The 22896-nt window shown below is 36.0% G+C and overlaps 1 protein-coding gene across 1 annotated transcript in view; it reads right to left on the reverse strand.

The window, feature by feature from the left end:
- TMTC2 (transmembrane O-mannosyltransferase targeting cadherins 2) overlaps positions 1 to 22896 on the reverse strand; it is a 235952-nt gene that overhangs the window by 17222 nt on the left and 195834 nt on the right. The window contains exons 10-11 of the mRNA XM_063154949.1: positions 12725 to 12839; positions 5785 to 5848 (exon numbers count right to left, since the gene is read on the reverse strand). Of these exons, the coding sequence (XP_063011019.1) occupies positions 5785 to 5848; positions 12725 to 12839 (179 nt within the window). The remainder of the gene's footprint in view (positions 1 to 5784; positions 5849 to 12724; positions 12840 to 22896) is intronic.

Genomic DNA, 22896 nt, shown 5'->3' on the forward strand with positions numbered 1-22896 from the left:
GACCTGCTCAAAACAGCTGCAGGAGCAACAGATACATTGCTGGTGAGGGTTCTGCTGTATCCCTGGACCAGTGTGGCTGTGACATTGGATCCAGGGTAGCCAGTTTTTCTGTCAGCTGAGGATCAGCAGCAGACAATGCAAGAATCACTGCTAAACCATCCATTACTGGCATCATCAGTAGATTTAACATAGCAGAAGCTCTTAAAAAAGTTTATGAAAATTCTCCCTGGCAACAACAGGACATGTCCTTAACAAAGCTGGCAAAATGCATTTAAGCTTTTTCCCCTCACAGTTACTCCAAATCCGGTAAAGCTACGAGAGGCAATTACTGACTGTTCATGAGAAAATCAAATAGGAAAATTTGGCACAGAAACATTGAAGGAAAAAAATATATAATAAAGTGGTTCTTGATTACAGATGTTTCAAGACAAAAATGCTATATTTACTTTATTTTTTTAAAGATGTATGTACTAGTGGAAGTATTTTCTTTTAGAAGTCCTGCCATGAATAAACCCCATGAATTATGAGCACTTTCCTTAAGAAGGCAGTGAAAGCATGTTATCTCTAAGGTGCCTATGAAATTACAGTCAATTATGTGGAAATCACTAGCATTCTTCTTTCACCAGTTAGACAGCTTGAGGTAGAGCTTATTGCAAGCCTGAAGCCTTTGGCATGAAATCTGTACTCCAGCATTGGGGGGAAAAATTAAAGAAGCACTTGTAGAAACTGCTTTTTAATGTGATATTGTGTTAACTGATTACATAATCCCTTCAAGTCAAAAAGTGGTTTAGTCCCCCACATCATGATTAAACCATCTAGTGGAAATTGTATTTATTTTGCTTATAGGTACATTTCTCCTTTCCCCCTCACTCTCTGTGTGTGTCTTTATGTATGTTGTTACAGTAAGACATTTAATCAAGCCCTTTTGAAGTGGTAGAGTGGAAACAGCTGCAGCTGACAATGTGCTGATGACACGGGGCTTAAAGCTGTCACGAGCTCCAGACTGCAAGCAGCACTAATATGTGGTTGGGATGGTAGTGACTTACAGGTCATGACACCTCCTTGAGGAATGCTCCTAAGCCAATCAGCTCAAGGTGGTGGCTCAAAGTCTTAAGGCTCTGGTGAGCTCTCTTTCATTTAATACTCTTGAGGTCACACTTCAAAGTGCCCTTTCGTCTCAAAAGCCATTGGCCATATGTGGGGGTTCTAGAGCAGCTTTTTAATGACTGGCTTCAGTCTCAGAATTAAAAAATTAGAAATGCAGCTCTATTACACAAATGATATCTTAAAAGTTGAACAAAGGCTGAAGCTTAATTTGGTATCTCACATGCTTGTAAAGAATGGCAATTTAAAGACAGTTTCTGGAGGCCTGATTTTTCCACAACAAAGCAAGCTTAAAGCTCCGATTTTAGAGCCTAACAACTTGTTAAAACAATTTCCTGGTTTGTGAAGATTACAATATGTAGGGCACACAGAAATCATCTCTGAATACAGCTTTTCTTCAGCAATTCTCACTCTCAGAATAATTACTGCATAAATGTCCAAGAAATTTATGGTTTCATTTCTTCATGCAACTGAATTTACTAAAATTAGACTAACGTGATTAATGTACACTCAAGGCAACACTGCTAGAACAAACACATGTGTTTCTCACTGAGAAAGCTCTAAAATTATTTTGTTTTGATCATGGTACAACACACAATGCAGTAACGTATTTTTTGGAAAGCATTCATAAAGATCAAGGGGCTAGGGAGGCTAATCTCTGTAGGTTACCTACATAGTTGAAGGAAGAAAAGACATTCCTGTAAGAAATAACTGATTGCAAATAAAAGTAGGTTTGTTTTCTGAACTGCTTCCTGGATTCCTCCCTAACTCTTGGCTGTCCAGGGGAAGTTGCCTCTCTGAAAGCTAAAATAGACATAACCTTGAGAATGCTTGCTTCTTTAGTAAAGTTAAAGACAAATTGATCCAATCTTCAAAGCAGCAGTGTGTTCTACAGAAAATACTGCTCTTCTGAAATTTGTCTGGAAATTACTTTCATGGACGATAAATAACCACCTACTGCAAATAAAGCCAATTGTGAACATTATTAAGATAACAGCTAGGTCTATATCTTAAACACTAATACAGCCAAACTTGTTTTTAATTTGCATCCAAGCTCTTTTTCAGCTGGTGCAGCTATTGTATCAAAGTGTTTTAATTGTTTTACCATCTGCAGACAGAATGTGTATCCAAAAGCAAGGATGGCATTCAAGATGTGGATATACATTTTAACACACCTTTGCTGTATGCAATTGTTCCTTTACTGAGTATATTTTTCTTGCAAATACTTCAGTCATTGCAATAAGGCTTGTAATGAAAAAAATAAACTGTATTCTCAGACCTCTCAGAATTAGTTCAGTGATGAATGAATCATCCCCAGTATTGCAAAAATAAAATCTTTTTATGCTTGGTTTGTTAAAAACAATAGCCTGCAAGTTTCAGAGAAGTTACATTTTCTGTAAGTGAATACTGTGTTTCTGGCAATGTTTTTAGCTGCCTTAGTCACAACTTTTCTAAAAATGGATTAGTTGAATGAGAATGTAACACAGACATGCAGGCATATTGGTGCTCACTGCTGGTCTCCCGTTTTGAGACACTGAAATAAAAGGGCTTGTCTAGGAGACAAATGCAAGAGTGGAGACTGCTGTCTGGAAAAAGCACTAAAATAGCCAATTAAGCATCTCTGAAAGTAGTAAATCAGATGGCCATTTAAACTGGACATGGGTGCAGAAAAGCTCAGCAGAGCAGTTTCTGGATCCAAAGGGCTTATAGATTAGGGAGCAGATGAGGAATTGTTGTGCACAGAGTATTGCTTCATTCCAAAAGCAACAAGAATGGTTGAGAAATCAAAGAAAGAGATGCAAAAGGAAGATAGAATGCTGAGAACAAAACTGTGTTCCAATACCTAAACGAGCATAAAAAATTCACTAACCATCAGTAAAAGATTTGTTTACAGTATTATTAAAATCTCTTACTGCTCTTAAGGACTGTATCCTATAGTAGCAATATTAGAGATATTATACAGTATGTTATATTTGCAAAGGAACAGATGTTGGAGAGTGGAAATCTGAGTTTTGTTTCAGGCTGTGCTAGATGAAAATCTCTCAGGAGCTAGGCATTGGTCTAAAGTTATTCTAAAGAATAAGTGATAATTTAATTGTCATGGTACAGTGAAAGAAAGAAGTTGATAACAAAGAAATGGATCTTCAACTTGGGATCTGGCCAAGTGGCTGGGGAACCAAAGGAAAAAAGTCATACTGAAAAAAAGCAGAGTCCCAGTTTACTTGGGATGCTGCTCCATAATTCACTCACACCAAACAGTACTGTTTAAAGCACCAGAAGAAAGACCAGAAAGACTCTTCTTAATCAGACTCTTTGAGCACTTAATTGTTACTAGTAACAAGGCTGATTCACTGCACAGAATGAGACTTCAATGGTGTCACAGTATTCTCACTGAGAGGCTATTCGGGGACAGACCTACTAGCAGCTAAACAGATGCACACAAGTATACATATAGGTATGTGTTTACATACATGGTATGGTAGAAATCTGCATATTACATCACATTAATACATCTAGCAGTTTGAATTTTCTGTCAAGAAATGTTTCTAGACCATTAGTGATGGATTAAAAAAAAAAACCCAAAAAAACCCAAAACAAAACAAAGATCCTTCCAAGCACTGATTCTGTTTAAGGATATTTCGTTATCATCTTGACTCAGATAATTTTGCTGATCCTTCATATTCATATGACAGGGAGAGGATACACAGGCCACATACAAAATACCAAAATCAACTGTGGGCATTTTCATGCTGTGAGTATGGTTTCCACACAGCTCTGGCCTGGATCTCTGCAGTCTCTAGGACAATACCTGGATGCACTCAAAGCAGCTGGTTCAATCAGCACTAGAGAATAGTTCTAGGCACATTTAATTTATTGGCACAGATGCAGCCATGAAGTACACAGTCCTTCAATTATTCTCATTCCATTTTCCTTTGGAAAGATTGGGAGCTTCTGTCTTACCATGTACACATTAAACTGCTTACTCCCAAGTAAGCCTCCTCAAGTGGCTTCGTTTCCTCTCAGTCTGAAACTAGTATGGCAAATCTGAGAGTTAATAAAAACTAGCAAAATATGTATGACTACTTGTGGTTTTGTGCACATTTTTGAGACATATCCCTGTAAAGTCATCAGAAAGTTGAAAATGGCTGTGAAAATGGATACAAGTTTCCCACTCTGCACCAATAAAATATTCTTAAAAAGTTATAAACCATATGCACACCATGCTTAGCTAGAACATTAAACTATCACCTAGAACATTAAAGTATAATCATCTTTGGAAGAAAGCTGAACACCAGTACCTATTAGATTTTTACTTACACTAATCAAAGTTAGAAGAAATTTTCTACAATAAAGTGTTTTGATAATCTTATTCTTCAAAAATGATTCTTTGGTCATAATATGTAAAGCTTGTCATCAATAATCAGAAATACCTAACCTTTAGAGCACTGTTGCTATGAGCTTGCTGTCAGTCACTCCAAAGCTCTCTGAGAAACCTCAAATATATAACCATATTTATATAGGGTTATACACAATAAACTTATTTCTTAGTTTCTGAGAAGCATTTTGAGCATACAATGAAGCACAGAAAAGAAAAATTGTACCAATCTGCAGACAGCTGAGGGAATACTTTCAATATTAAGGTATTCTCTCAGAAAAAAAACAAAAGAGTCTTGCATTATGCAAGTGTTATGAATCACAGAGTCTTTATTGCTATTTCACAAAGTATGAAGTAATGAAATAAGTAGATTTTTGAGAGTTCTTAAGAGACAGTATGGAAATATGTAATTTCATACAATAAGTTATTATGGGTTTTTTTTTATATTTTGTTGTTGCTTTTGATTCTTAGCTCTGAAAACCCTTTCAAGTATTTTTTTTTTCAAACTTGGGTTTTTCTTTTTTTTTAACTGCATTTACTGACTTGTATCCTGGAATTTGGCACTGTGGACTTCTGTGACAGAAATTTTCCTAGATTTGATTTATTGCATAGACAAAGTGTTATGTATCTAAAATAAATTCTGCCTCATTCATATTCATGATTTTTTCCTCAAAATGGGAAGGTAATTGAAAAGAAATGTAATATTTAGTACAAAAAAAAAGGTAAGAAAGAAGTATTTTATTTCTTTAATTCCTCATGCAATGAAAATTGGAAATGAGCTTCCCTTCTTAAAAGGCATGCCACTTCTCCTATATATATATCTGCTCAAACAATAAGTATCTCTTTGCCAATATACAACTACATCAGAGATAAACATCTTTACCTTTGCCAGAAGTTCATGACAGAAGAAAATGCATAAACGTATTATTAAAAATTCCTTAAACTGTGGCTCACAGGATAGCCTTTCATTCTCTTTTACTAGTGAAGAGATGGAATTGGAAAAGCTTTCCAAACTCAACACATTTAAACACAGATAAATAAATCTAAATCCAGAATTCTTTTCCAAGTATGTTGGCCAAGACTTATGGCTAGACCACTCCATCCAGGCTACTTGAAAGTGCAGTGATTGGTTTGACAAAGGAACAGTTTCATCTGAATACCCAGCAATTAACTACTAAAAGAGCATATGTAACACAGGCTGAGAGATCAAACGCTCCAGCAAGAAGTTCTCCTCAACACAAAGGGTTCAGTACTGTAGCATGTTCACCAACTTATGTACTGGATATCATTAAGAAGGTACTTACATTAGGTCTTAATCCTGCTGCCATTTCATAATACTTCTCAGCCTCTTCATTAAGACTGGCTTGTCTGTCAGGATGGAAAAGAACAACACAGTTACACCTCATTTTTCCTGTGTTAAAATGAAACCATACCTAAAGAAGCATAGCTAAAAACTAAACACTGCAACTCCTCCCTGCTGTTTAAGGATATTATCCTAACAAATGCACAAAATATGTAAATCTAGAAGTTTTCTTATAGTTCAGAATGTCCATTAGCACAAATCCTCTTTGATTACTTCATTTTCTTTTTAGTTCTGCAATGACATTAGTACATAATGGAAAGAAATACAGAAGGCTGAACACTCATCTCAGGCAAAAACAGAGTCATACCAGTCTTCACCAGAAGAAAATGTGGCTCATTTTTTGTTATCAGACATACTTAAATTCTGAAACTGTATATTATAACACATGTAGTTTCTCACTTTGTGCCCTTCCAAAACCATTATAATTCCAGTAAAAAAATGGAAAAAAGTTAGGGAACATAAAGTTTTCTAAAAACTAGGTTTCCATGATTGAGGGAATTAATTCAGAAAAGAGTTCTGATTTCAACATTTACTCACATAATCCTGAGCAGGCATTTAATGTAAATCTCACATTCCAAGAGAATGAGTTTCTGGGTACCTGAAGCAGTATTAGCTCAACATTTTTTCTTCTCCTTACTACTACGGTCAGCATTTACATGCTCCTCATAGTTTAGCTTCTTTTCTTCCTCTGAGTTTTTAGTTCAAGGCCTTCAAACAAAAATGCAGTAGGTTGCCAAAGAAATCCAAACATGTTTGTGTCTCAACAGGCCCTTTTTATCACTTCTCTCAAATTCCTCTCTTCTCCTTTTATCTCCACCTTCTTAATTTCCCCTTGACTATCCATTTTGGCTACTAATACAATGAATAACAGTTGATCACATGCATGTCAAGGGAAAGATGGCAAATCTGTAAGAACAGCCAAGCAGTACTCCCAGGTAGGCTACTTATCATCTGCTAAAGTTTGCTATTTCCCTATGAATCATAGTGTTAAGTCTTTTCACAGGAGATTTAGGACAGGAGATCTTCAGCATATTTGTGTTTGTTATGTGATTACAGCTACATTTCTGTGATACAAATTGAAACATTTGAAAACAAGGATAAGACTATAGAGTGGGCTGTTTGATTATTTTTTTTCCTTCTTTTCCTGCTTTTGCAAGCAGTTACTAGTTCAAAAAGTATCAATCAACGGAGAACTTGTTTTGCTTTGTTCATTACATGAGCCTTTACATGATTTGCAATCAGATTGTATTTGAATTTTGTTTCTATCCACCCAGATTTTAAACATTAGCCACATAATATATGGATAGGGATTTAATCCCAAACATCTTTTTACAGCTATTGGTCTTGGGAGGAGAAAGGGAGAAAGGATAATCCCTTTGAAGTTTCTCATGTAATTCCCGTGCAAGCTGAAACCATTTCATGACTAACAATTTGCTAAAAAGAACCTGGTTTATACCTGTTAACTGTTTTAAATTACTTTGCACATGTATCCTTGACTCAGTGGTTGCAATGGTTAGAAATGATTGAATGTCTAAAAATATTCATTCAACCTGCTTCTGAATCACTCCTGCTGGGCATCAGTAGCACTTGAAATGATTGCAAAAAAAAAATTATCTCATACTTAGGAATTTCAGGATTTACAGCAAAGCACTGTAAAATGAAACGTTACAGAGATTTTTTTTTTTCCCCTGTTTGTACAAAACTGTCAGGACACAAATCACTTCTGAAGTGGTGAAATAACATACAATAAACAAGGTGCCTTTCCCAGGAGGCAAATACAAATGCTACACTTCACCTCCAAAAAGAGTTGCTGGCATGTGAGTGTGTTAACACATTAAAATCCTGTCCCCCCTTTAGGCCAGTGGAAATACATGGCTTGCTCTCCTGCCACATGTACATCTTGGAACAGGGATCATTAATTGCCAAGTGGAATCAGTTTGAATATATAGTTCTCTGTTAAAAACAGTTTATAGAAATGAATGCACAACAAAGTACCCTGGTCAGAAAAATTGCTAGGTCCATGTCTGAGGCATTCAGCAACTGTTCCTTTAGCTAAGATGCTGCAGAATTCTGGTTCCTATTTCCACTGCAAATCTAAGCTAGAAATTAATTATGCTAAGCCCTGAAACAGTTTTCCCTTGAGAAAAATTAAAGGCACAGAGGTAGGAAATTGCAGTAACCCTATGCCACTGAGCAGTAAAGAGCTCTGGATCAATGTCAAATAATGGAAGGACACTATTAAAAGTAAAATAACTCACATTAGAGTAAAATATTAGATAAAATGTTGATAAAAAATCAGAGAGGAAGAAAAGGGAGCAAAGAGAGGTTCAGAAGAGAGTCTTTCTCATAGTTATGAACTATATTTTAACCTCTATCCTAAATCTTTTCATGAGAACTGCCCTTGAAAACATATCTGATTTTCCCCACTAACAACTAGCATACAGTCTGGTATTAAGGGAAAAAATGTTTCCACTTTTTATTCTCTCATATCTTTTAACCTGAGCTTCCAGACCAAAAAATTCCCCATACATAGCTCCAGCTGACTAACAGTGACACCTAAGAATGTGCTTGACGACACATCACTCCTAGACTGTCCTGACACCCAGCTATAATCAGTTAACATTCATTTTGATTTTTACACTGTTCACTGGAAAAAATACTGTAGTAAGAGAAAAACACCACCAATGCTGAGTGATTTAGATACGTGTGAGAGAGAAAGGTTAGTTTTACCATGCCTGCTGCTTGGTGCAAGGCTTCAGACTGCTGATTTTTACAGTAAAATCATAGATGTCAGCACATCTACAAAGAAATTTTCTTCAGCAATTCATATTTTAAAATGCTGAATGGCTTTCATAATGGACCTTTGTGTGTAAGAACAAGATTATCAGGTTTTATAATCAGCTGCTCTGTTGCAATGAACTATTCATCCACAGTTGTTCTTTTTTGTTTTAAAAATCCATATAGCCTATATGCTTTGCCATACATATATATTTAAGCACATAGATAGTAAATATAAGATTAATATAATCTGTTCAGACAATAACATAGGGTTAAGGTGTGCTTATGATACTGTATCAGCAATTACACTCCATGTTTGGTCAATGTATTCTGGGCTGCTGAAATACTCTGAATATCACTGAAAAATAAAGACCATGTAATGTAATACTGCTGTAATTTAGATTTCTGTTTTCAACAGCCAAAAAACATCCTGTAACTTCATGTCACATGAGATTTTCCCAGAAGAAGAGATTTCCCCTGTCATAAAAGCCTGGAAAAATGAATTTTTTCCTACAAAATGCATTTTTAAGCAAAGAGGTATTTTTCCTAAATCTGTTTTCATGTGGAGGCAAGGTGAAATTCTTTTCCTGTTTCTAATTATTATGGGGGTGCCACCACACTGCCACGCTTCATTCTAGAAATGATCCTACCCTCGCCCACATGGTGCCTTGCTGCCCATGAGCTGCCTTGCTCCTGGCAGCTCCCCTGGGCTAGGAGAGCAAAGTGAACCGCGGCCCTGGCTAACACAGCGCCACGCACACGCCTCGCTGCTCGCCTCGGAGACTGCAAACTCCTCCAAGCAGCAGCACTGCAAACACTACAAACATAAAACACACGACCAGATACTGCTTCAAGAGCCACCCAAATGGCTGCGTGACCCTTGAAGAAAGCTGTCTGGAAAACAAATTTGTTGAGAAAATGAATTTTACAGACAAGTATTACGCAAGTTAAAAGTTACCAGACTGTTGCAATGAAATTAATTGCATTCATCGCACATCTCAGCCCTCTCACAGATGACTTGAATCATCTTGCATTGCATTAACGGGTTGCTACAGAAGTCATTTAGGAAAAAAAATTAATAACTATAATGTAATTAGGAAATGGGAGGTCTCTCAATAATGCACACAGAACTAAGTAATTTTTTTTTTTTTTACTTCAGATTCAGTCACAAAGAGAGGAAATCAGTAACGTTGGAATATCTGATTGGAAGAGCAGACATTCTTCTTGTGACTGCTAAACTGAGAACAGGCTATCTATAAATACAGCTACTTCATTTGGATCCAGTTAACAATGCTGTTGCAAATTTAAGAAAAAGAAATTTAACTTGCAGCACTCCAGTTCTAAATTTTCAGACGCTGTTCATTTTTATTTAGGTTACATTTAATTTTTTTTTTCTCAGCAAGTAGGGAGATTTTAAAAAAAAGGAAAATATTTAAGCACTAGATTAGAAAAATTAATTTTATTTTTAAAGAATAGTATGTTTATTTTCTATCCAAAACAGCTGTAAGCTAAGAAATGTCTTCATATTTCTCAGTCTTGTGACTCAGGCTAATGGTGGAAACAGCAGTAGGAGAGGAGGGAAAGATGATTCCTTCCTAATTCAAAAATATATCACTGCGCAAAATATTTCATCTGCAAAAGAAAATATCAGAATCCATATAAAAATCTAAGCTTCTGTTATTATCTTAGAGTCATTTTGGAAACCTTGCATCATCCCCATTAATATCAATTTCTGTCTCTTATTCCACAACACGTCTTTAAAATTTATCCCATGTCTCTCACAAGAGTCATTTCATTTTCATGCTCAGTGAACTTCTATAATGTATTTTCTATCTCACAGCTGTGCAGTTCATTCAAAATCCTTACTCACTTACCAGTCAGTTTTTATAGCTCTCTAGGGTACCTAAAGAGCAGTTGGTCACCTACTTGAAATTATGTCAGCCTTTCATTTATGACTGTCTTTAGCATTCCATGTCTAGCAGTGTCGCTCTGTGCCAGTTGGAGTACTCCCCTCTTTCTGTCCTCCTTTGTGTCTTGGTATCTGTTCTCCTCTTGGAATCACCTCAGCCCTGCATTGTTCTAAAGCTCCTAAAAATCATCTGCTTCTGAAGAGCCAGACTCCAGGTGGATTTGTAGCTGCTCTGTTACAATGAATGAATATGCATTGCCCTTGTCCAACAAGTATCACAGAAGCAATATATTTGAATTAATTGCTAAGTAAAGCAGTGAACAAGGACGGATAACAAAATCATAACCTTTAGGAAAAATCAGTCAGATGCTAACACATGGGGTTTTGAGCAAATACTTGTCAGCACTGAATTCAGCTTTGCCACCCTGACTCTTTCTAAATCCTATAGACCACTTTAGACTCTCAGAGAGTATTAGGAAGACATTATGATCTTCCACAAAGAGAGCTGAGTATTAAGTGAAAAATTAGATCAACTGGGTATCCCAAAGGCGCACAAAGGATTCTAGCTAAACTAAAGCAGGCTTTTTTTTTTTTTTTAAAGTGTTTCAGTTTAGTGCATTTTCTTTGGTTTTGAAGGTTTTGGCTTTGCACTTACAGTAAAAATTGAGAAGGCAGCTTAGAATCACTGAGATCATTGCTTGTCAAGGCCTCCCAAAAACAGTACACTCCCAACCAGACCAAGTAGAGTGACTGTGGCTGATGTACAGCACAGCAGCATAGCTATTACTTTGAAAGTGAAAAAATGCTCATAACCAGATGTCAATATATGTGCTTCAAAGACCTCAAATGCTACACTCAGTGCTCACAGAGAAAGCAGATTTATTAAAGCTATGTCCAGAATAGTATTGATTTACACCACCACATTTTATAATACACACAGTGATGCCATGAAACCATCTTCTAAAACACACACAGTAAAATGAAGAATCTGACCCCTCTATACCTTTCTAAATTCAGCTGTCATGCCTAACTTGCTATTCGTCTGTCTGTGAAGTAGTAACAATAATCTGAATGTTTCAAATTACTGAATTCTGTCTTGAGAGGTATCATTCACAAAATAATCCTGGGGAAGGGAAGGATTCTTAAAATACCTCATACACCTCCGCCATGTCAAACTGTTGTTTACCAATGAGCCATTTGTCTTGGTTTCCTTTCTAATCTACAAGCAGTAAGTTAATTTTTAAAAATAACTTTTGATTCTACCTTCTCTTTTATAGTATTTTTTCTTTCATTTCTTATTTAAAATGCTAAAAAATAAAGAAGCCTAGTAAGATATCTTCAGAAGAGAAATTATCTAAAGAACTGCTTTGTGCTAAGGAAGTATATTTTTTAAATTTCCTTTTTCATGCATTTTCTATGCTTAGATACCATCTAAATGAATTCAAGTATCCTTATAGCTGTTAAGTGGACAATAGACAATAATTAGATAGTTATCCTAGAAATAAGCATGGAGGATACCTATTACAGTAATGTGAGTTTAATTATAATGTTAAACCCACAGACAGAAGCTTAATGTTATGGAATAACCAGGCCTGACAGCTTTAAAAGCTAAAATACAAGTCCAAAGCTTTGTTCTATTCAGACAGAAGATAATTAAATATAAGTCTACATTTTAAATCACAGATTCTGAGAATATCACTAAGTGCTCCTATGCATCTCAAAGTAATTATCAGCCTGGGAATATTTAGATTTCAAATTATCATAATGTTCTGATATTATCAGAAATTTTCAATATTCTCTATTTACATCCAGATGAGAAATATGGTCTCCTCTTCCTCTTTTCAGTTGATATGCACACTAAAATTTTAAAAGTCAGGTGAAAGGAAATGTTACAGAAGGTTCTTCACCAAAGAAAGACTTGTTCTCATACGCAAGCAAAATACATTACCTGCTTGTGAAAACAGAAGTTTTGAAGGTAGGAAATTATGATATAATAAACAGAATTTAAGAAATGCAAAGTGCTAAGTGCTGCAACAATTTAATTCCACTTCTTTGTATCTTATTAGCAATAATATTGAATTATTCAAAAGAGTTGCTGAGCTTTAAAAAGAATCCTGCATAAGCAAAGCCTATAAAGACTTATCTCCTCCAAAAGAAGAAGAAAATCAAGTGAGGCAGATGTACAAGCACTAACCTGAGCATATGGGCTGCATTGAAAACAACATCAAATTCCGTATTATCAAGTTCAGCTGCTTTTTTTGCCATTTCAGCTGCTTCTATCAGGCGGGATTCTTCTAGGAGGAACTGACCTGCAATGGAATGTGTGAACATCAGCCCACAGGAAATAACTGATGTAATACACCTCAGACAGAATAGTCCGGAAAAGGATGCACAAAAAAACCCCAAACAAACAAACCCAAATCCCAAACTAATAAACCAAGCAACAAACCAATGTCTCAGATTCAATGTTTGGTTATTTGCTGATCTGTTCTGCATTTCAATCTCTTTAAACTACAGTCAATGTAGAAAAATTGCAATAAACTTGAAAAGCAATAACAATATTTTTGGAATATATATTCAAGAAAATTGAGAATGATAGAGTAAAATTCAGACATCAAGAAACAATACTTCCAAACGCCATTTGAGAACATGCCTTCCTGCCTACACAATTACCTTTTCTTATTCTTTTCTTCCTCAAAACAAATTGAAATAAAATAGTATCCACAAATTAAACACATTCCTGAAGAATATCCCAAAATTTGTTTTAGAAGCATATTCCAAAATCACACAAAATGATAAATTCTGTATACATACATGATAATTTTTTCAGCTTTAGAATTCTACATTGTATTTGCTTTAAAACCATTACATATATATGTATACCTTAATGGACTGGTATTTTATAATGTATTTCACTAACACTAAAAGAATCCCAACAGGTAGCTTTTTAAAAGTTTCCTATATGACACTTACCTCTCACATTAAACAAATATAGAAGATGGCTAAAATCAAATTACTCACATTTTACAAATGAAATTATCATTATCATTAAACCAAGTATAAACTGAAAAGAATTAATAATTTAGCATTAGCCACCAAGCTTTAACTGAAGTACAGCAGTTTCAAAACAAAGCATGTAACATACAGTAGAACTCTATAAAAATGAATTTTCCTCTGAAGAAAGTGAAAAAAAGAATTTGGAAGGTGCTCAGCCTTATTTTTGCTCGTTTTAATGCTTTTTCACACCTAATCTGTAAGATGTGTCAATTTTTGCAAAAATATTTTTAAGGAATTCAACCATCTAGTCCCTGTGCACACACAACTTTATATTTGGAAAAACCCTCCTAAAGCCTAGTGATTATACATTTCAGCATCCCATCCTTCTCTTTTTGTCTTACTTTGTCAAGGAAGGTCTCTCAGCCAAAACCTCACATGCCACTACTAACCACAAGCCTCATCAGGAACAATAAAATAAAATAAATACGATAAATAAATAAACCAATAAATCAATAAAAACCTGAGCAAATGATATCCTGCCATGGTAAGGGATTTTCTCTTTTTTCTTTCCCCCTTTCCTCATTCATTCCCTGCTGCTCACATACTTGCTGTGTGCTTATGTGAAAAATTCCCTTAACCAGAGCTAGCAAGGTCTGCACAAGCATCGTGAACCCAGTCATGCTTTGGTACAACAAAGACATTCACAGAAGGAATAATTTCAATACAAAAAGTGATGAAAGACAGCTTTCTTAGCTTTTTGTTTTCTCTGTGGATACATTTCAGCTTGGGAGAGTTGGCAGATTATTTACTTAGTCTCCTATATCTTAATTATTCAGATCTGCAAAACTTGTAAAAACATTATGGTACCTTCCTGCATTCACAGTATAAGGTTTGCTTGTTTTAGTTACATCCACACTCTAACGTGTACCACACTTTGATGCAGTACAATGCTTTGTGCTTATTGTGCCCAGAAACAGATGATTCACAAAAAAAGCCTTCCCCACACATGAAAATAAGTAAGTAAATAAATTAAAAGAGAGAAGAAAACAGAAGGAGAAAACATAGTTTGAGAACAATTTCGAAGAAATTAATTTGTCTTTAGAATTTTAAATCAGTGGTTGAATTGTTAACAGAAGTCTCTTAATGGAAGTCTCTTCTAAAGGGAAACACAATTGACATAAGCTAATAGCTTACATTTTAAAAAAAATATTTTTACTTTTCTTTTAGGTACCACATCAGAGTATGCCTTATATGCAGGGGGAGAAACTCATATTTGAATCTGAAAATTCTCCAAGTGAATCTACCAAATAAAATAGTTCATATCTATTTGGGCTGAATTCCTATTTTCTTTAAAGAGTAATCTTTGAAATAAGTTTGACCAACTAGTATTCCAATTCTCCCCAACAAATGAAGCAAAACAGTATTCCTAATCTTTAAGTCCATGTTAAAGCATACCAGCCATAAAATGTTAACAGTAAGGTTATGAAAGCCCTGGATAAGCAGAGTGAAACACTGGTAGGTGGATATGCTACTGATACATTCAGGGAGGAGAATGAAGATATAAGAAAAACTTTCAGTTCTTCAAAAAAGAAAGTTCTAGGACTGTACATTACCATACAGATCTCTGCCCTGTACTGGAGGTGGCAATAACTCATGCTGAGTGGGTAAGTAGCAGATGATGCATATATGAAACCAACTGTGTTATCCTCTATATGCAAACCCTTACAGAACTCCAGTTTAGGGCCAGTTCTCTTCATAAATGACTTGGATGCAGGTCTTAAAGGCGTACTAAGTAAGTTTGCCAATGATTTGAAACTCAGAGGAACTGTCAGCTCCTGTGAGGGCAAGCGCTAGATTCTGCACCCTGGATGTACAAACAGACTGTGGAATGAGATGCTGGAAAACAGCAACATGGAAAGGGACCCAGGGGTCCTGGCAGATGGCAAGTTAAACATGAGCCACAGTACCATGGCATTGTGAGCCAGTTGAGAGAGGTGATTTTCCCACTCTACTCTGCAGTGGGTTGATCTCACCTTGAATATTGTGTGCAGTTTTGGGCACCATAACCTAAGAGGGTTATGAACCTATTAGAGAGCATCCTGAGGAGGGCTGCTGATCAAAGATTTCCTAAATTGCATGGGCTACAAATAAAAGATGCTGCAACTTTTTCAGTCGAGTGAAAAAGTCAATACCTGAGATTACAGATGCATGGTAAGTTGCCCCCTGCCAGTATCCAAGCACTCACACAGGGTGAGGGGAGAAAACGGAAGAGCAAAACAAGGAAAATCTCTGCATCAAGATAAAGGCAGTTTAACATGGGGAAGAAAAAAACCCAAAAACATACTAACAGAGCAAACCGCAAAGTGAAGGACATTTCTCACAGGAAGAGCGATGCTCCGCCAGTTTCCAAACAAAGCCACCTCAGAAGCCAAAACCCTTCTTGTTTCTCTACCCCAGTTTTTATTGCTGAACATGATGTTATATGGACTGTTATATCTATCTCTTTGGCCAGCTCAGGTCAGCTGTCCAAGCTATGTTCCCTCCCAAAAAGAGAAAGCTTTGACACTGCTCAAATACTATTCAGCAGCAGCCAAAACATTGATGTGCGTTATCAAGGCTGCTATGAAGTTAACACTATCACAGCCAGAACCAGTACAAGGTGGAAACTTTCAGCTGAAAATTGATTTGCCAAGTTCTCCTGAAAGGCAGACTAATTTTACTCACACATCTCAATTTAATTTAAAACACCTAAATAAAAAAATACTGTTTTGAAAACATTAGCTGCCATTCCTTTTAATCTTATACACTAAATTCAAGAATGTTTTGAAAACATTGGCTGTCATTTCTTTTAATCTTATATACAAGAATGAGCTGGATTGGCAGTTTACTGCTATGCTTTCTTCATTATAAAACAGACTTCTGAACCTTTCCTGTCAAAGCCATAAGGAGGTTTTCCCAAGAGAAGAGCACTAGCAGGGTGTAATATTGGCAAGGTGTTGAAGGTGGATCAGAAGGTATGACCTGCAAGCCCCTGCGTCCAGGAACCACTTGTGTGGGTCTAAATTTATATATAGGATTTTATTCTCTGACAAGCAGCTGGCAAACCTCATGATTTATGAGATACTGCCCAACAACACATAGAGAGCTTACTTATTGCAGGTGTCACGATTCCAGCTCTTGCCAACAACATAAATTATGGTATCCTGACTGTTTTTTGGAATCACAACAGCTTTTGAGAAAACAGCTCCAAATACCACACTTTCCTATCTAGAGGAAAGAATATTTTTCATTACTCTTCTTCTAAACTGGAAGTGGGAAATCCATAGTCCAGGAAAAAAAGTGAGTTTCAGAAACACTATTCTTTGCCTGGAATGCTGCAATTTAGAATAAATTTTTCCACATTTCTTGCTAGACAGCACAGGTATAAGAGCAAATGTGTAGTCAAGAGTTGTTAAAGACCTTTGATAGCAGAGAACTGATTCAGTATTTCACAACCCTCTTAGTAATTTTTTCCTACACTATCTAAGAATCAGAACTAGCATTAAAGCTGCTGAAATCTGTACCTGCAGCCTTTACCAAATTTACTTTTCATTGCAAACCATCAACAGTGGTTCTGAGTCTTTATTTGACCAAAAGCTTTTGGGGCAATATATGCAATCTACTGAAAAGTGAGATATAAGTATGTACGTAATTCAAACAAGAACAAAATATTTCCAGTTCCCAGCAACTGAAAAGAATAGTTTATTTTCATCTTTTATCAATTTTTTAAAAGTATCCATCCACATAAATGAAAGCCCCTATAGCTCTCTATCCTGAATAATTGTGTCTCTAAAACAATCCTGAACACCTGTAAAGAATTTGTTAAGATATGCACCATCAACAATTTAAAAGCTATACATCTGAACTGGTAGCTCTGCTGCTTTATTGTAACAATAAAGTTATTAATTGGTTGGGACCTTCCTCTATGTAAAAATCTTCTATGTTCAGAGCACAAAGCCATTAGTGTGTTCCCCTGGAATGGGCTTAACTATTCCTTGCAGGCACCACAATTCTTGATTTTAGTAGATAAAAGTGCAATTTGCTTAATTTACTAGATAAAAGTGCCATTTGCACCAATCTTTTAGTTGAAACGTTCCCTCTTTTGCTCACTGGCAAACATACAAAGGTACTTGTCCCAGAACACAGTAAATTTCTAAAATAGCTCATCCAGCCGGTGTTGCTTTTGAAAAGCACTATCTTGAATGTTCTCAGAATGCTGCTGTTTCTGCATTGACTCAGGTTGCCAGGACAGGCTTGTGGGATGATAGCTTTAGTAATCCAAGCAAAACTGAGTAAACTACCTTTTAAATATTAACGAAAAAACTTCCAATGCCATCCTAACTGGAATTTGCTTCTTTTAATACACGTTTTTCACCAAGTCTTCTGCTTCTTATCCTCTTCAAAAGAGTTTTTTACTTCTACAACATGAAAAGTGGCTCTACCAAGATTCAACTGTAAAATTTGTTTGTAGTAAACTTCACTAGAAGCTCTTTCAGCACAATCAACATTGAGGATTGGAAGCTGAATATCTGCTGGTGCTTCCAAAGCATTTCAAGTTCCAACAGAAATCAGCAGAAAGAGTGGATTTTGGCTGACTCAATGCATTGTGTCTTGTCTGATGCAGACGATGTCTTGAGAGCAGAATTATATTTTCAGTGGCAGAACCATCACTGCAGTTACTATCAACTTCAGCTCAGCTGCAGCAAAGCAGAGCTAAAGAGCTGATGCAACCAGAGTTTTCAAAATGGAAAAATTAAATTGCATTCAGTAGAAGAAATGAGGAGGGATGTTATCTCCAAGTTGATTTCCAAAGTATTTCAGGTGACGAATCAGTGTCTCAAGATGCAAAGCTGTCATTGTTGTCTTACTGTAAAACTTTTGTACCTTCTTTGTGAATTCTCAAGGATAGCTCTTCATGGCCAGCTGAATTCTCCCTCCTTGCCACAGCACCATCAGCTGACTCCAACACTGTCTCAACTAGCCAGCCCATGTTTTCATATAAAACACTCAGCCTCATTGGATATACCTATGGCCTATTAAGGGCAGGCCTGTTCCTAATCCTTGGCGATTAGTACGGTTGCAACTCTTTAGGGGTGAGATTGCCTTTAGCACTATCCCTTATTCTCCTACAATCCATGCTCCCACACAAAGTCAACAGACATGACCTAATGTAACTGCTTCCTTTAGGAGTTCAAAAACAGATTCACTGGCTGTGAAGGAGCAGCTCCCGAAGCAAGGGTATGTTTGATTAAATATCCTGCTTTTCCAGGCCTGTTTAGACAATTTTTTGCTGAATGTGGAAGATGCGATAGGAGAAACAAAGGCAACTTATATCACAATCATGTAAATGGTAGCAGCATTTCAATTTTTGTTGCTCCTTGTATCCCATTCCATCTCAATCGAAAGGTGTACTCTTGATTTCTTGCTGAAGGACTTCTGGAGACTTTCTCCCTTTAATTAGTTCCCATAGAGAAAATTCTTCCATGCAAATAAAATATAATGAAACACTAAGCAAGTCAGCGGGTGCTGCAATGCCATTATATGCACTGGCTTGGAAAACACTTTTTTTATTGGTCCTTTCTTTGTCTGAAAAAGCTATCTGTTGCAATTGTGCTAAATATACCACTGGATGTCATTCAGAGCATGATCACAGACAAGAGAGAAAAAATTAACTAGCAAACCTTTGGGACTTGATAACTGAACCTGTGACCTCATCTGCATCATTGGAAGCTCTCACTAAACCAAAAGATTAATGATGAAAATATATACTACAGAGGATCTCATGATTTACAAATACTGAGGAAAATCCTGAACTCTGTATCATTTCCCAGACACCTGATGATGTATAAGGTTTGGAAATGTAAAATTTGGCTGAAAAAGAACTATCCAGATGCACTTTCATAGCAGCTTCATGCTATCTCTACAAATATCCCCATGAGACAATACTCATAGGTCAAAACATATGACCATTAGCAAAGAAGCCCCCAGCATTGTTTGTGCCACAAAACCTCCAGCCACAAAGCCTCCACCATTTTCATATTCATTTTTCCATCCCTACAGAAATGCTACATTTTAGCAATATGGAAGAAGCATACAGACACATTTCTAACCCTGTCTCAGGTCCGCACTATCTATATCACATCTTTTGAGCAGTCTAGTTTATTGTGCTGATGAAGCAGAATACAACCATGTATAAGAGATGTCAGAATGATTAGATTTAAGGCTAGACCCAAGGGAAGAGCCAGAAGCATGGAAATTCCATAGCATTTCAGGTCAGTGACCTAGCTTGTTTAGAAATACTCCGCTGCATTCCACTTGAGTGATTGGTTCTAAAGGGTGTTTGGAAAAAATAGTTATTATAGTGGTCTGTAATAATCTTCTTTTAATGTTGTGTGATAACAGTAGCCTAGAGTGAAGAAAGGACCTAAATTTGGTTGATTGTCCTGAACAGCTCAGTTTTTGTCCTCAGTTTGGAAGTAAGAAATACTGTTGGTTAGTAGTAGCTACAGATTTTCCTAAAGTTTGTAGAGAGAGTTCTGGGAGCAGAAAGGTCAACAGCTTAATGAAGTCTTTCTGCAAGACACTTACATCTTCCTGCTACAGGTGTAGGAATCCTGTCTGCTTGGAATGACGTTCATTGATATTGCAGGAGCAGATATAAGCCACAGTCCAAAGTCAGGACGCTGGTTTGATGGCACATGGTATGATAAAGACAGAGACCCCCTTTCTCCAAAGAGCACATATGTTCAATGAATATGTATTATTTGACTAGCATAAACCAGTTTATAGTTTCGCTACAAAGTCACTGTATACCAATGATGGGATTTCCCAAAGATCTAAAATGGGAAAGCCTCTGTCATTGGCAGAAAGGTTCACAAGTGCATAATGGGAAGTGACTTGGTGATGGACATACTATATCTGGTTCACTTTGACCCTGCCTCATTAAGGGATTTAATTTCTCAATACAAAATCATCATGTAGCATCTGGGGTTCCCAAAGCAGATCCATGCACTTTTATTTATCATTTGGTATATATTGCATTTAGCTAACCTGTTAGCCAGAAACAGGATAATCCATTCACCTGTGAAGTTTTATTAATTTCATTGACAAAAGTGAACACTGACCTACCTAAGGACTAGTGTGACATTTCTACCATCCACATAAAACTCTTCTAAACCTCAATCTAAGCAGAAACATCAAAGAAAAAAAAAGTCATACCTGTAAATATATAAAAATTCTCCCACTCACTAATACATGTAAGCCAGACTGAAAAAAAATGGTGCTTGAAAACTCGCTGCTATCATATTTCAATGAAATATACTTTGATCCTTAAACCACAGCAATTCCAACCCATTTTCAGGCTGTGACATAGGAGTGGTAAAGCAGCCATCTTTGGAAGTAAGACAAATGCAAAGTGCTCATAAATTTAGGTGAAAATTTAGGCATTAAAAAGGGGTAAGAGCCCTTTGCAGAAACAGTGATTAGAAAGATGATGATGAAATTGAAAAACAATAAAAAAGGCAGTTAAGAAGTTAAATATGCTTAAAAAGAAACAGATAATGTAAGAAAACCTATAAAAACAACTCCTAAATAATCACAAATTCAAAAGTGAAAGACAATATAAAAACAAAAGTGTATTTGGGAATATGTTAATCTGTTCTTAGTTCAATGAGGGCATAGCTAATACACTTCAGTTTTATGTAATCTGAAAGTCTCTGTTTTACACCTCTAACTTGGAATGCACTTAAAAAGGCAAATGATCAATGTGAACTGCCAAATTAAGTGAATGCATAATTATTACAATGAGAATAATCCATTTTTATAATGAAAAAGGAATCTTTAAACAATTTAGGCTTATTAGAAACAATGTATTATTCAAAGGAAACTATTTTAAAAGGAGGTGTCAACAGCTATTAATAAAACAGAGTTAATTTGATCATCCTGTTGGGTTCTAGACTTTTCTATTCCAACAAAGCCATTACAAATATAAGGGAGAAGGGACCTCTACAAACATTTATCTTGAAATTTTACTCCTTCTTTGTCTCTTTGCTTTATTCCCCACTCCATTTTCATCATTTTGGAGAAAGGCCACTATATGCAAGTTAAGAGGCCTATAGGCAAAACCTATTTTTAGCCAACAAGAAAAATGAACTGCACTTTAGTGGTTTTTGGGGGGTTTGCTGGTTTGGGGTTTTTTGGGTGGTTGTTTTTTTTTTTCTTTGTGGGGGTTTTTTGCTTGGTTGTTTTTTTTTGTTTTTTTTGGTTTTTTTGTTTTTTTTTTTGCTTGGTGGGGTTTTTATGATTATTGTTTTTTGCTTTTGTTTTTAAACAGCAAATTATAAATAAAATAATACTCTTGGAGATAAACTCTTTATATAATAAATATCACTGTGGATTTATGGTGTTTTTCATTTAAGGAAAAGCTAGTACAGAAAGCTTCAACAATTTCAAACTCCTCAATTACACTGCATCCTACTTACTGAAGTATTATTTATTATTTTTTTTTTTAGAAAAGATGAGCACATAAGTATGTCACTGTTTGAAATGCACCTCATCTCTGTGCACTGACAGATTTTATACATAATCTTTCTTCAGCTTCTCCTGAGATAGGCTCAATGCAGACAGAAATAGAGACCTTTATCTCCTTTGTCATACATCCAAATCCTATATCCAAAATTACACAGTCTCTGAGCCTTAAGGGCACTTGTCTGACCTGACCAAACATCCCTATGTTGGGCACATCTGTTGACAAATTTGATGTACTGATTCTTTAGATGACATTATGTTCTTAAAATATCTAGAAGACAGTTCCTTTTAACTTGTTTAGTTCATAGGTACCTCTTTGAGGTTTCTCAGACAGACACTTAGATTCACCCCTTTCATTTCATCAAGGCAAGTAGCTCAGGAAGAATCAATAGTCCATGGAGACCACTTCAATTATGTCATAAATCTGTTGATAACCAACATTACCAAGATCTTGCAGGATTCAAAATGGCCTACTTGAGTTAAATGTTCAAAGTAGAGGGGGATGCATGACTGCCAATATCTTGAGTAAATGTGGGTATGTCAGTTTGAAGAAAACTTCTCCACAAAAAGAAATGGAAATTTAAAAACAAATAAATATTAAGTTTGACCTCTTTTAGTCACAAATGTTCATTCTAGGCAATCTTTACAAAATGTGTATTAAAAATATCCAATTAAAAGTCTCAAATCTTACAGAGGCATACAAACTCAGTATCCAAAAAAATTCCTCTAGTTTTCTAGTTCAAAAATGTGTATATTGTGAAAAAAAAAGTATTGGTGCTTCTTCATTCACCTTTTTTTCTTCCT

The sequence above is a fragment of the Melospiza melodia genome, chromosome 4 (assembly GCF_035770615.1).
Source record: "Melospiza melodia melodia isolate bMelMel2 chromosome 4, bMelMel2.pri, whole genome shotgun sequence".
Classification (NCBI taxonomy): domain Eukaryota; kingdom Metazoa; phylum Chordata; class Aves; order Passeriformes; family Passerellidae; genus Melospiza; species Melospiza melodia.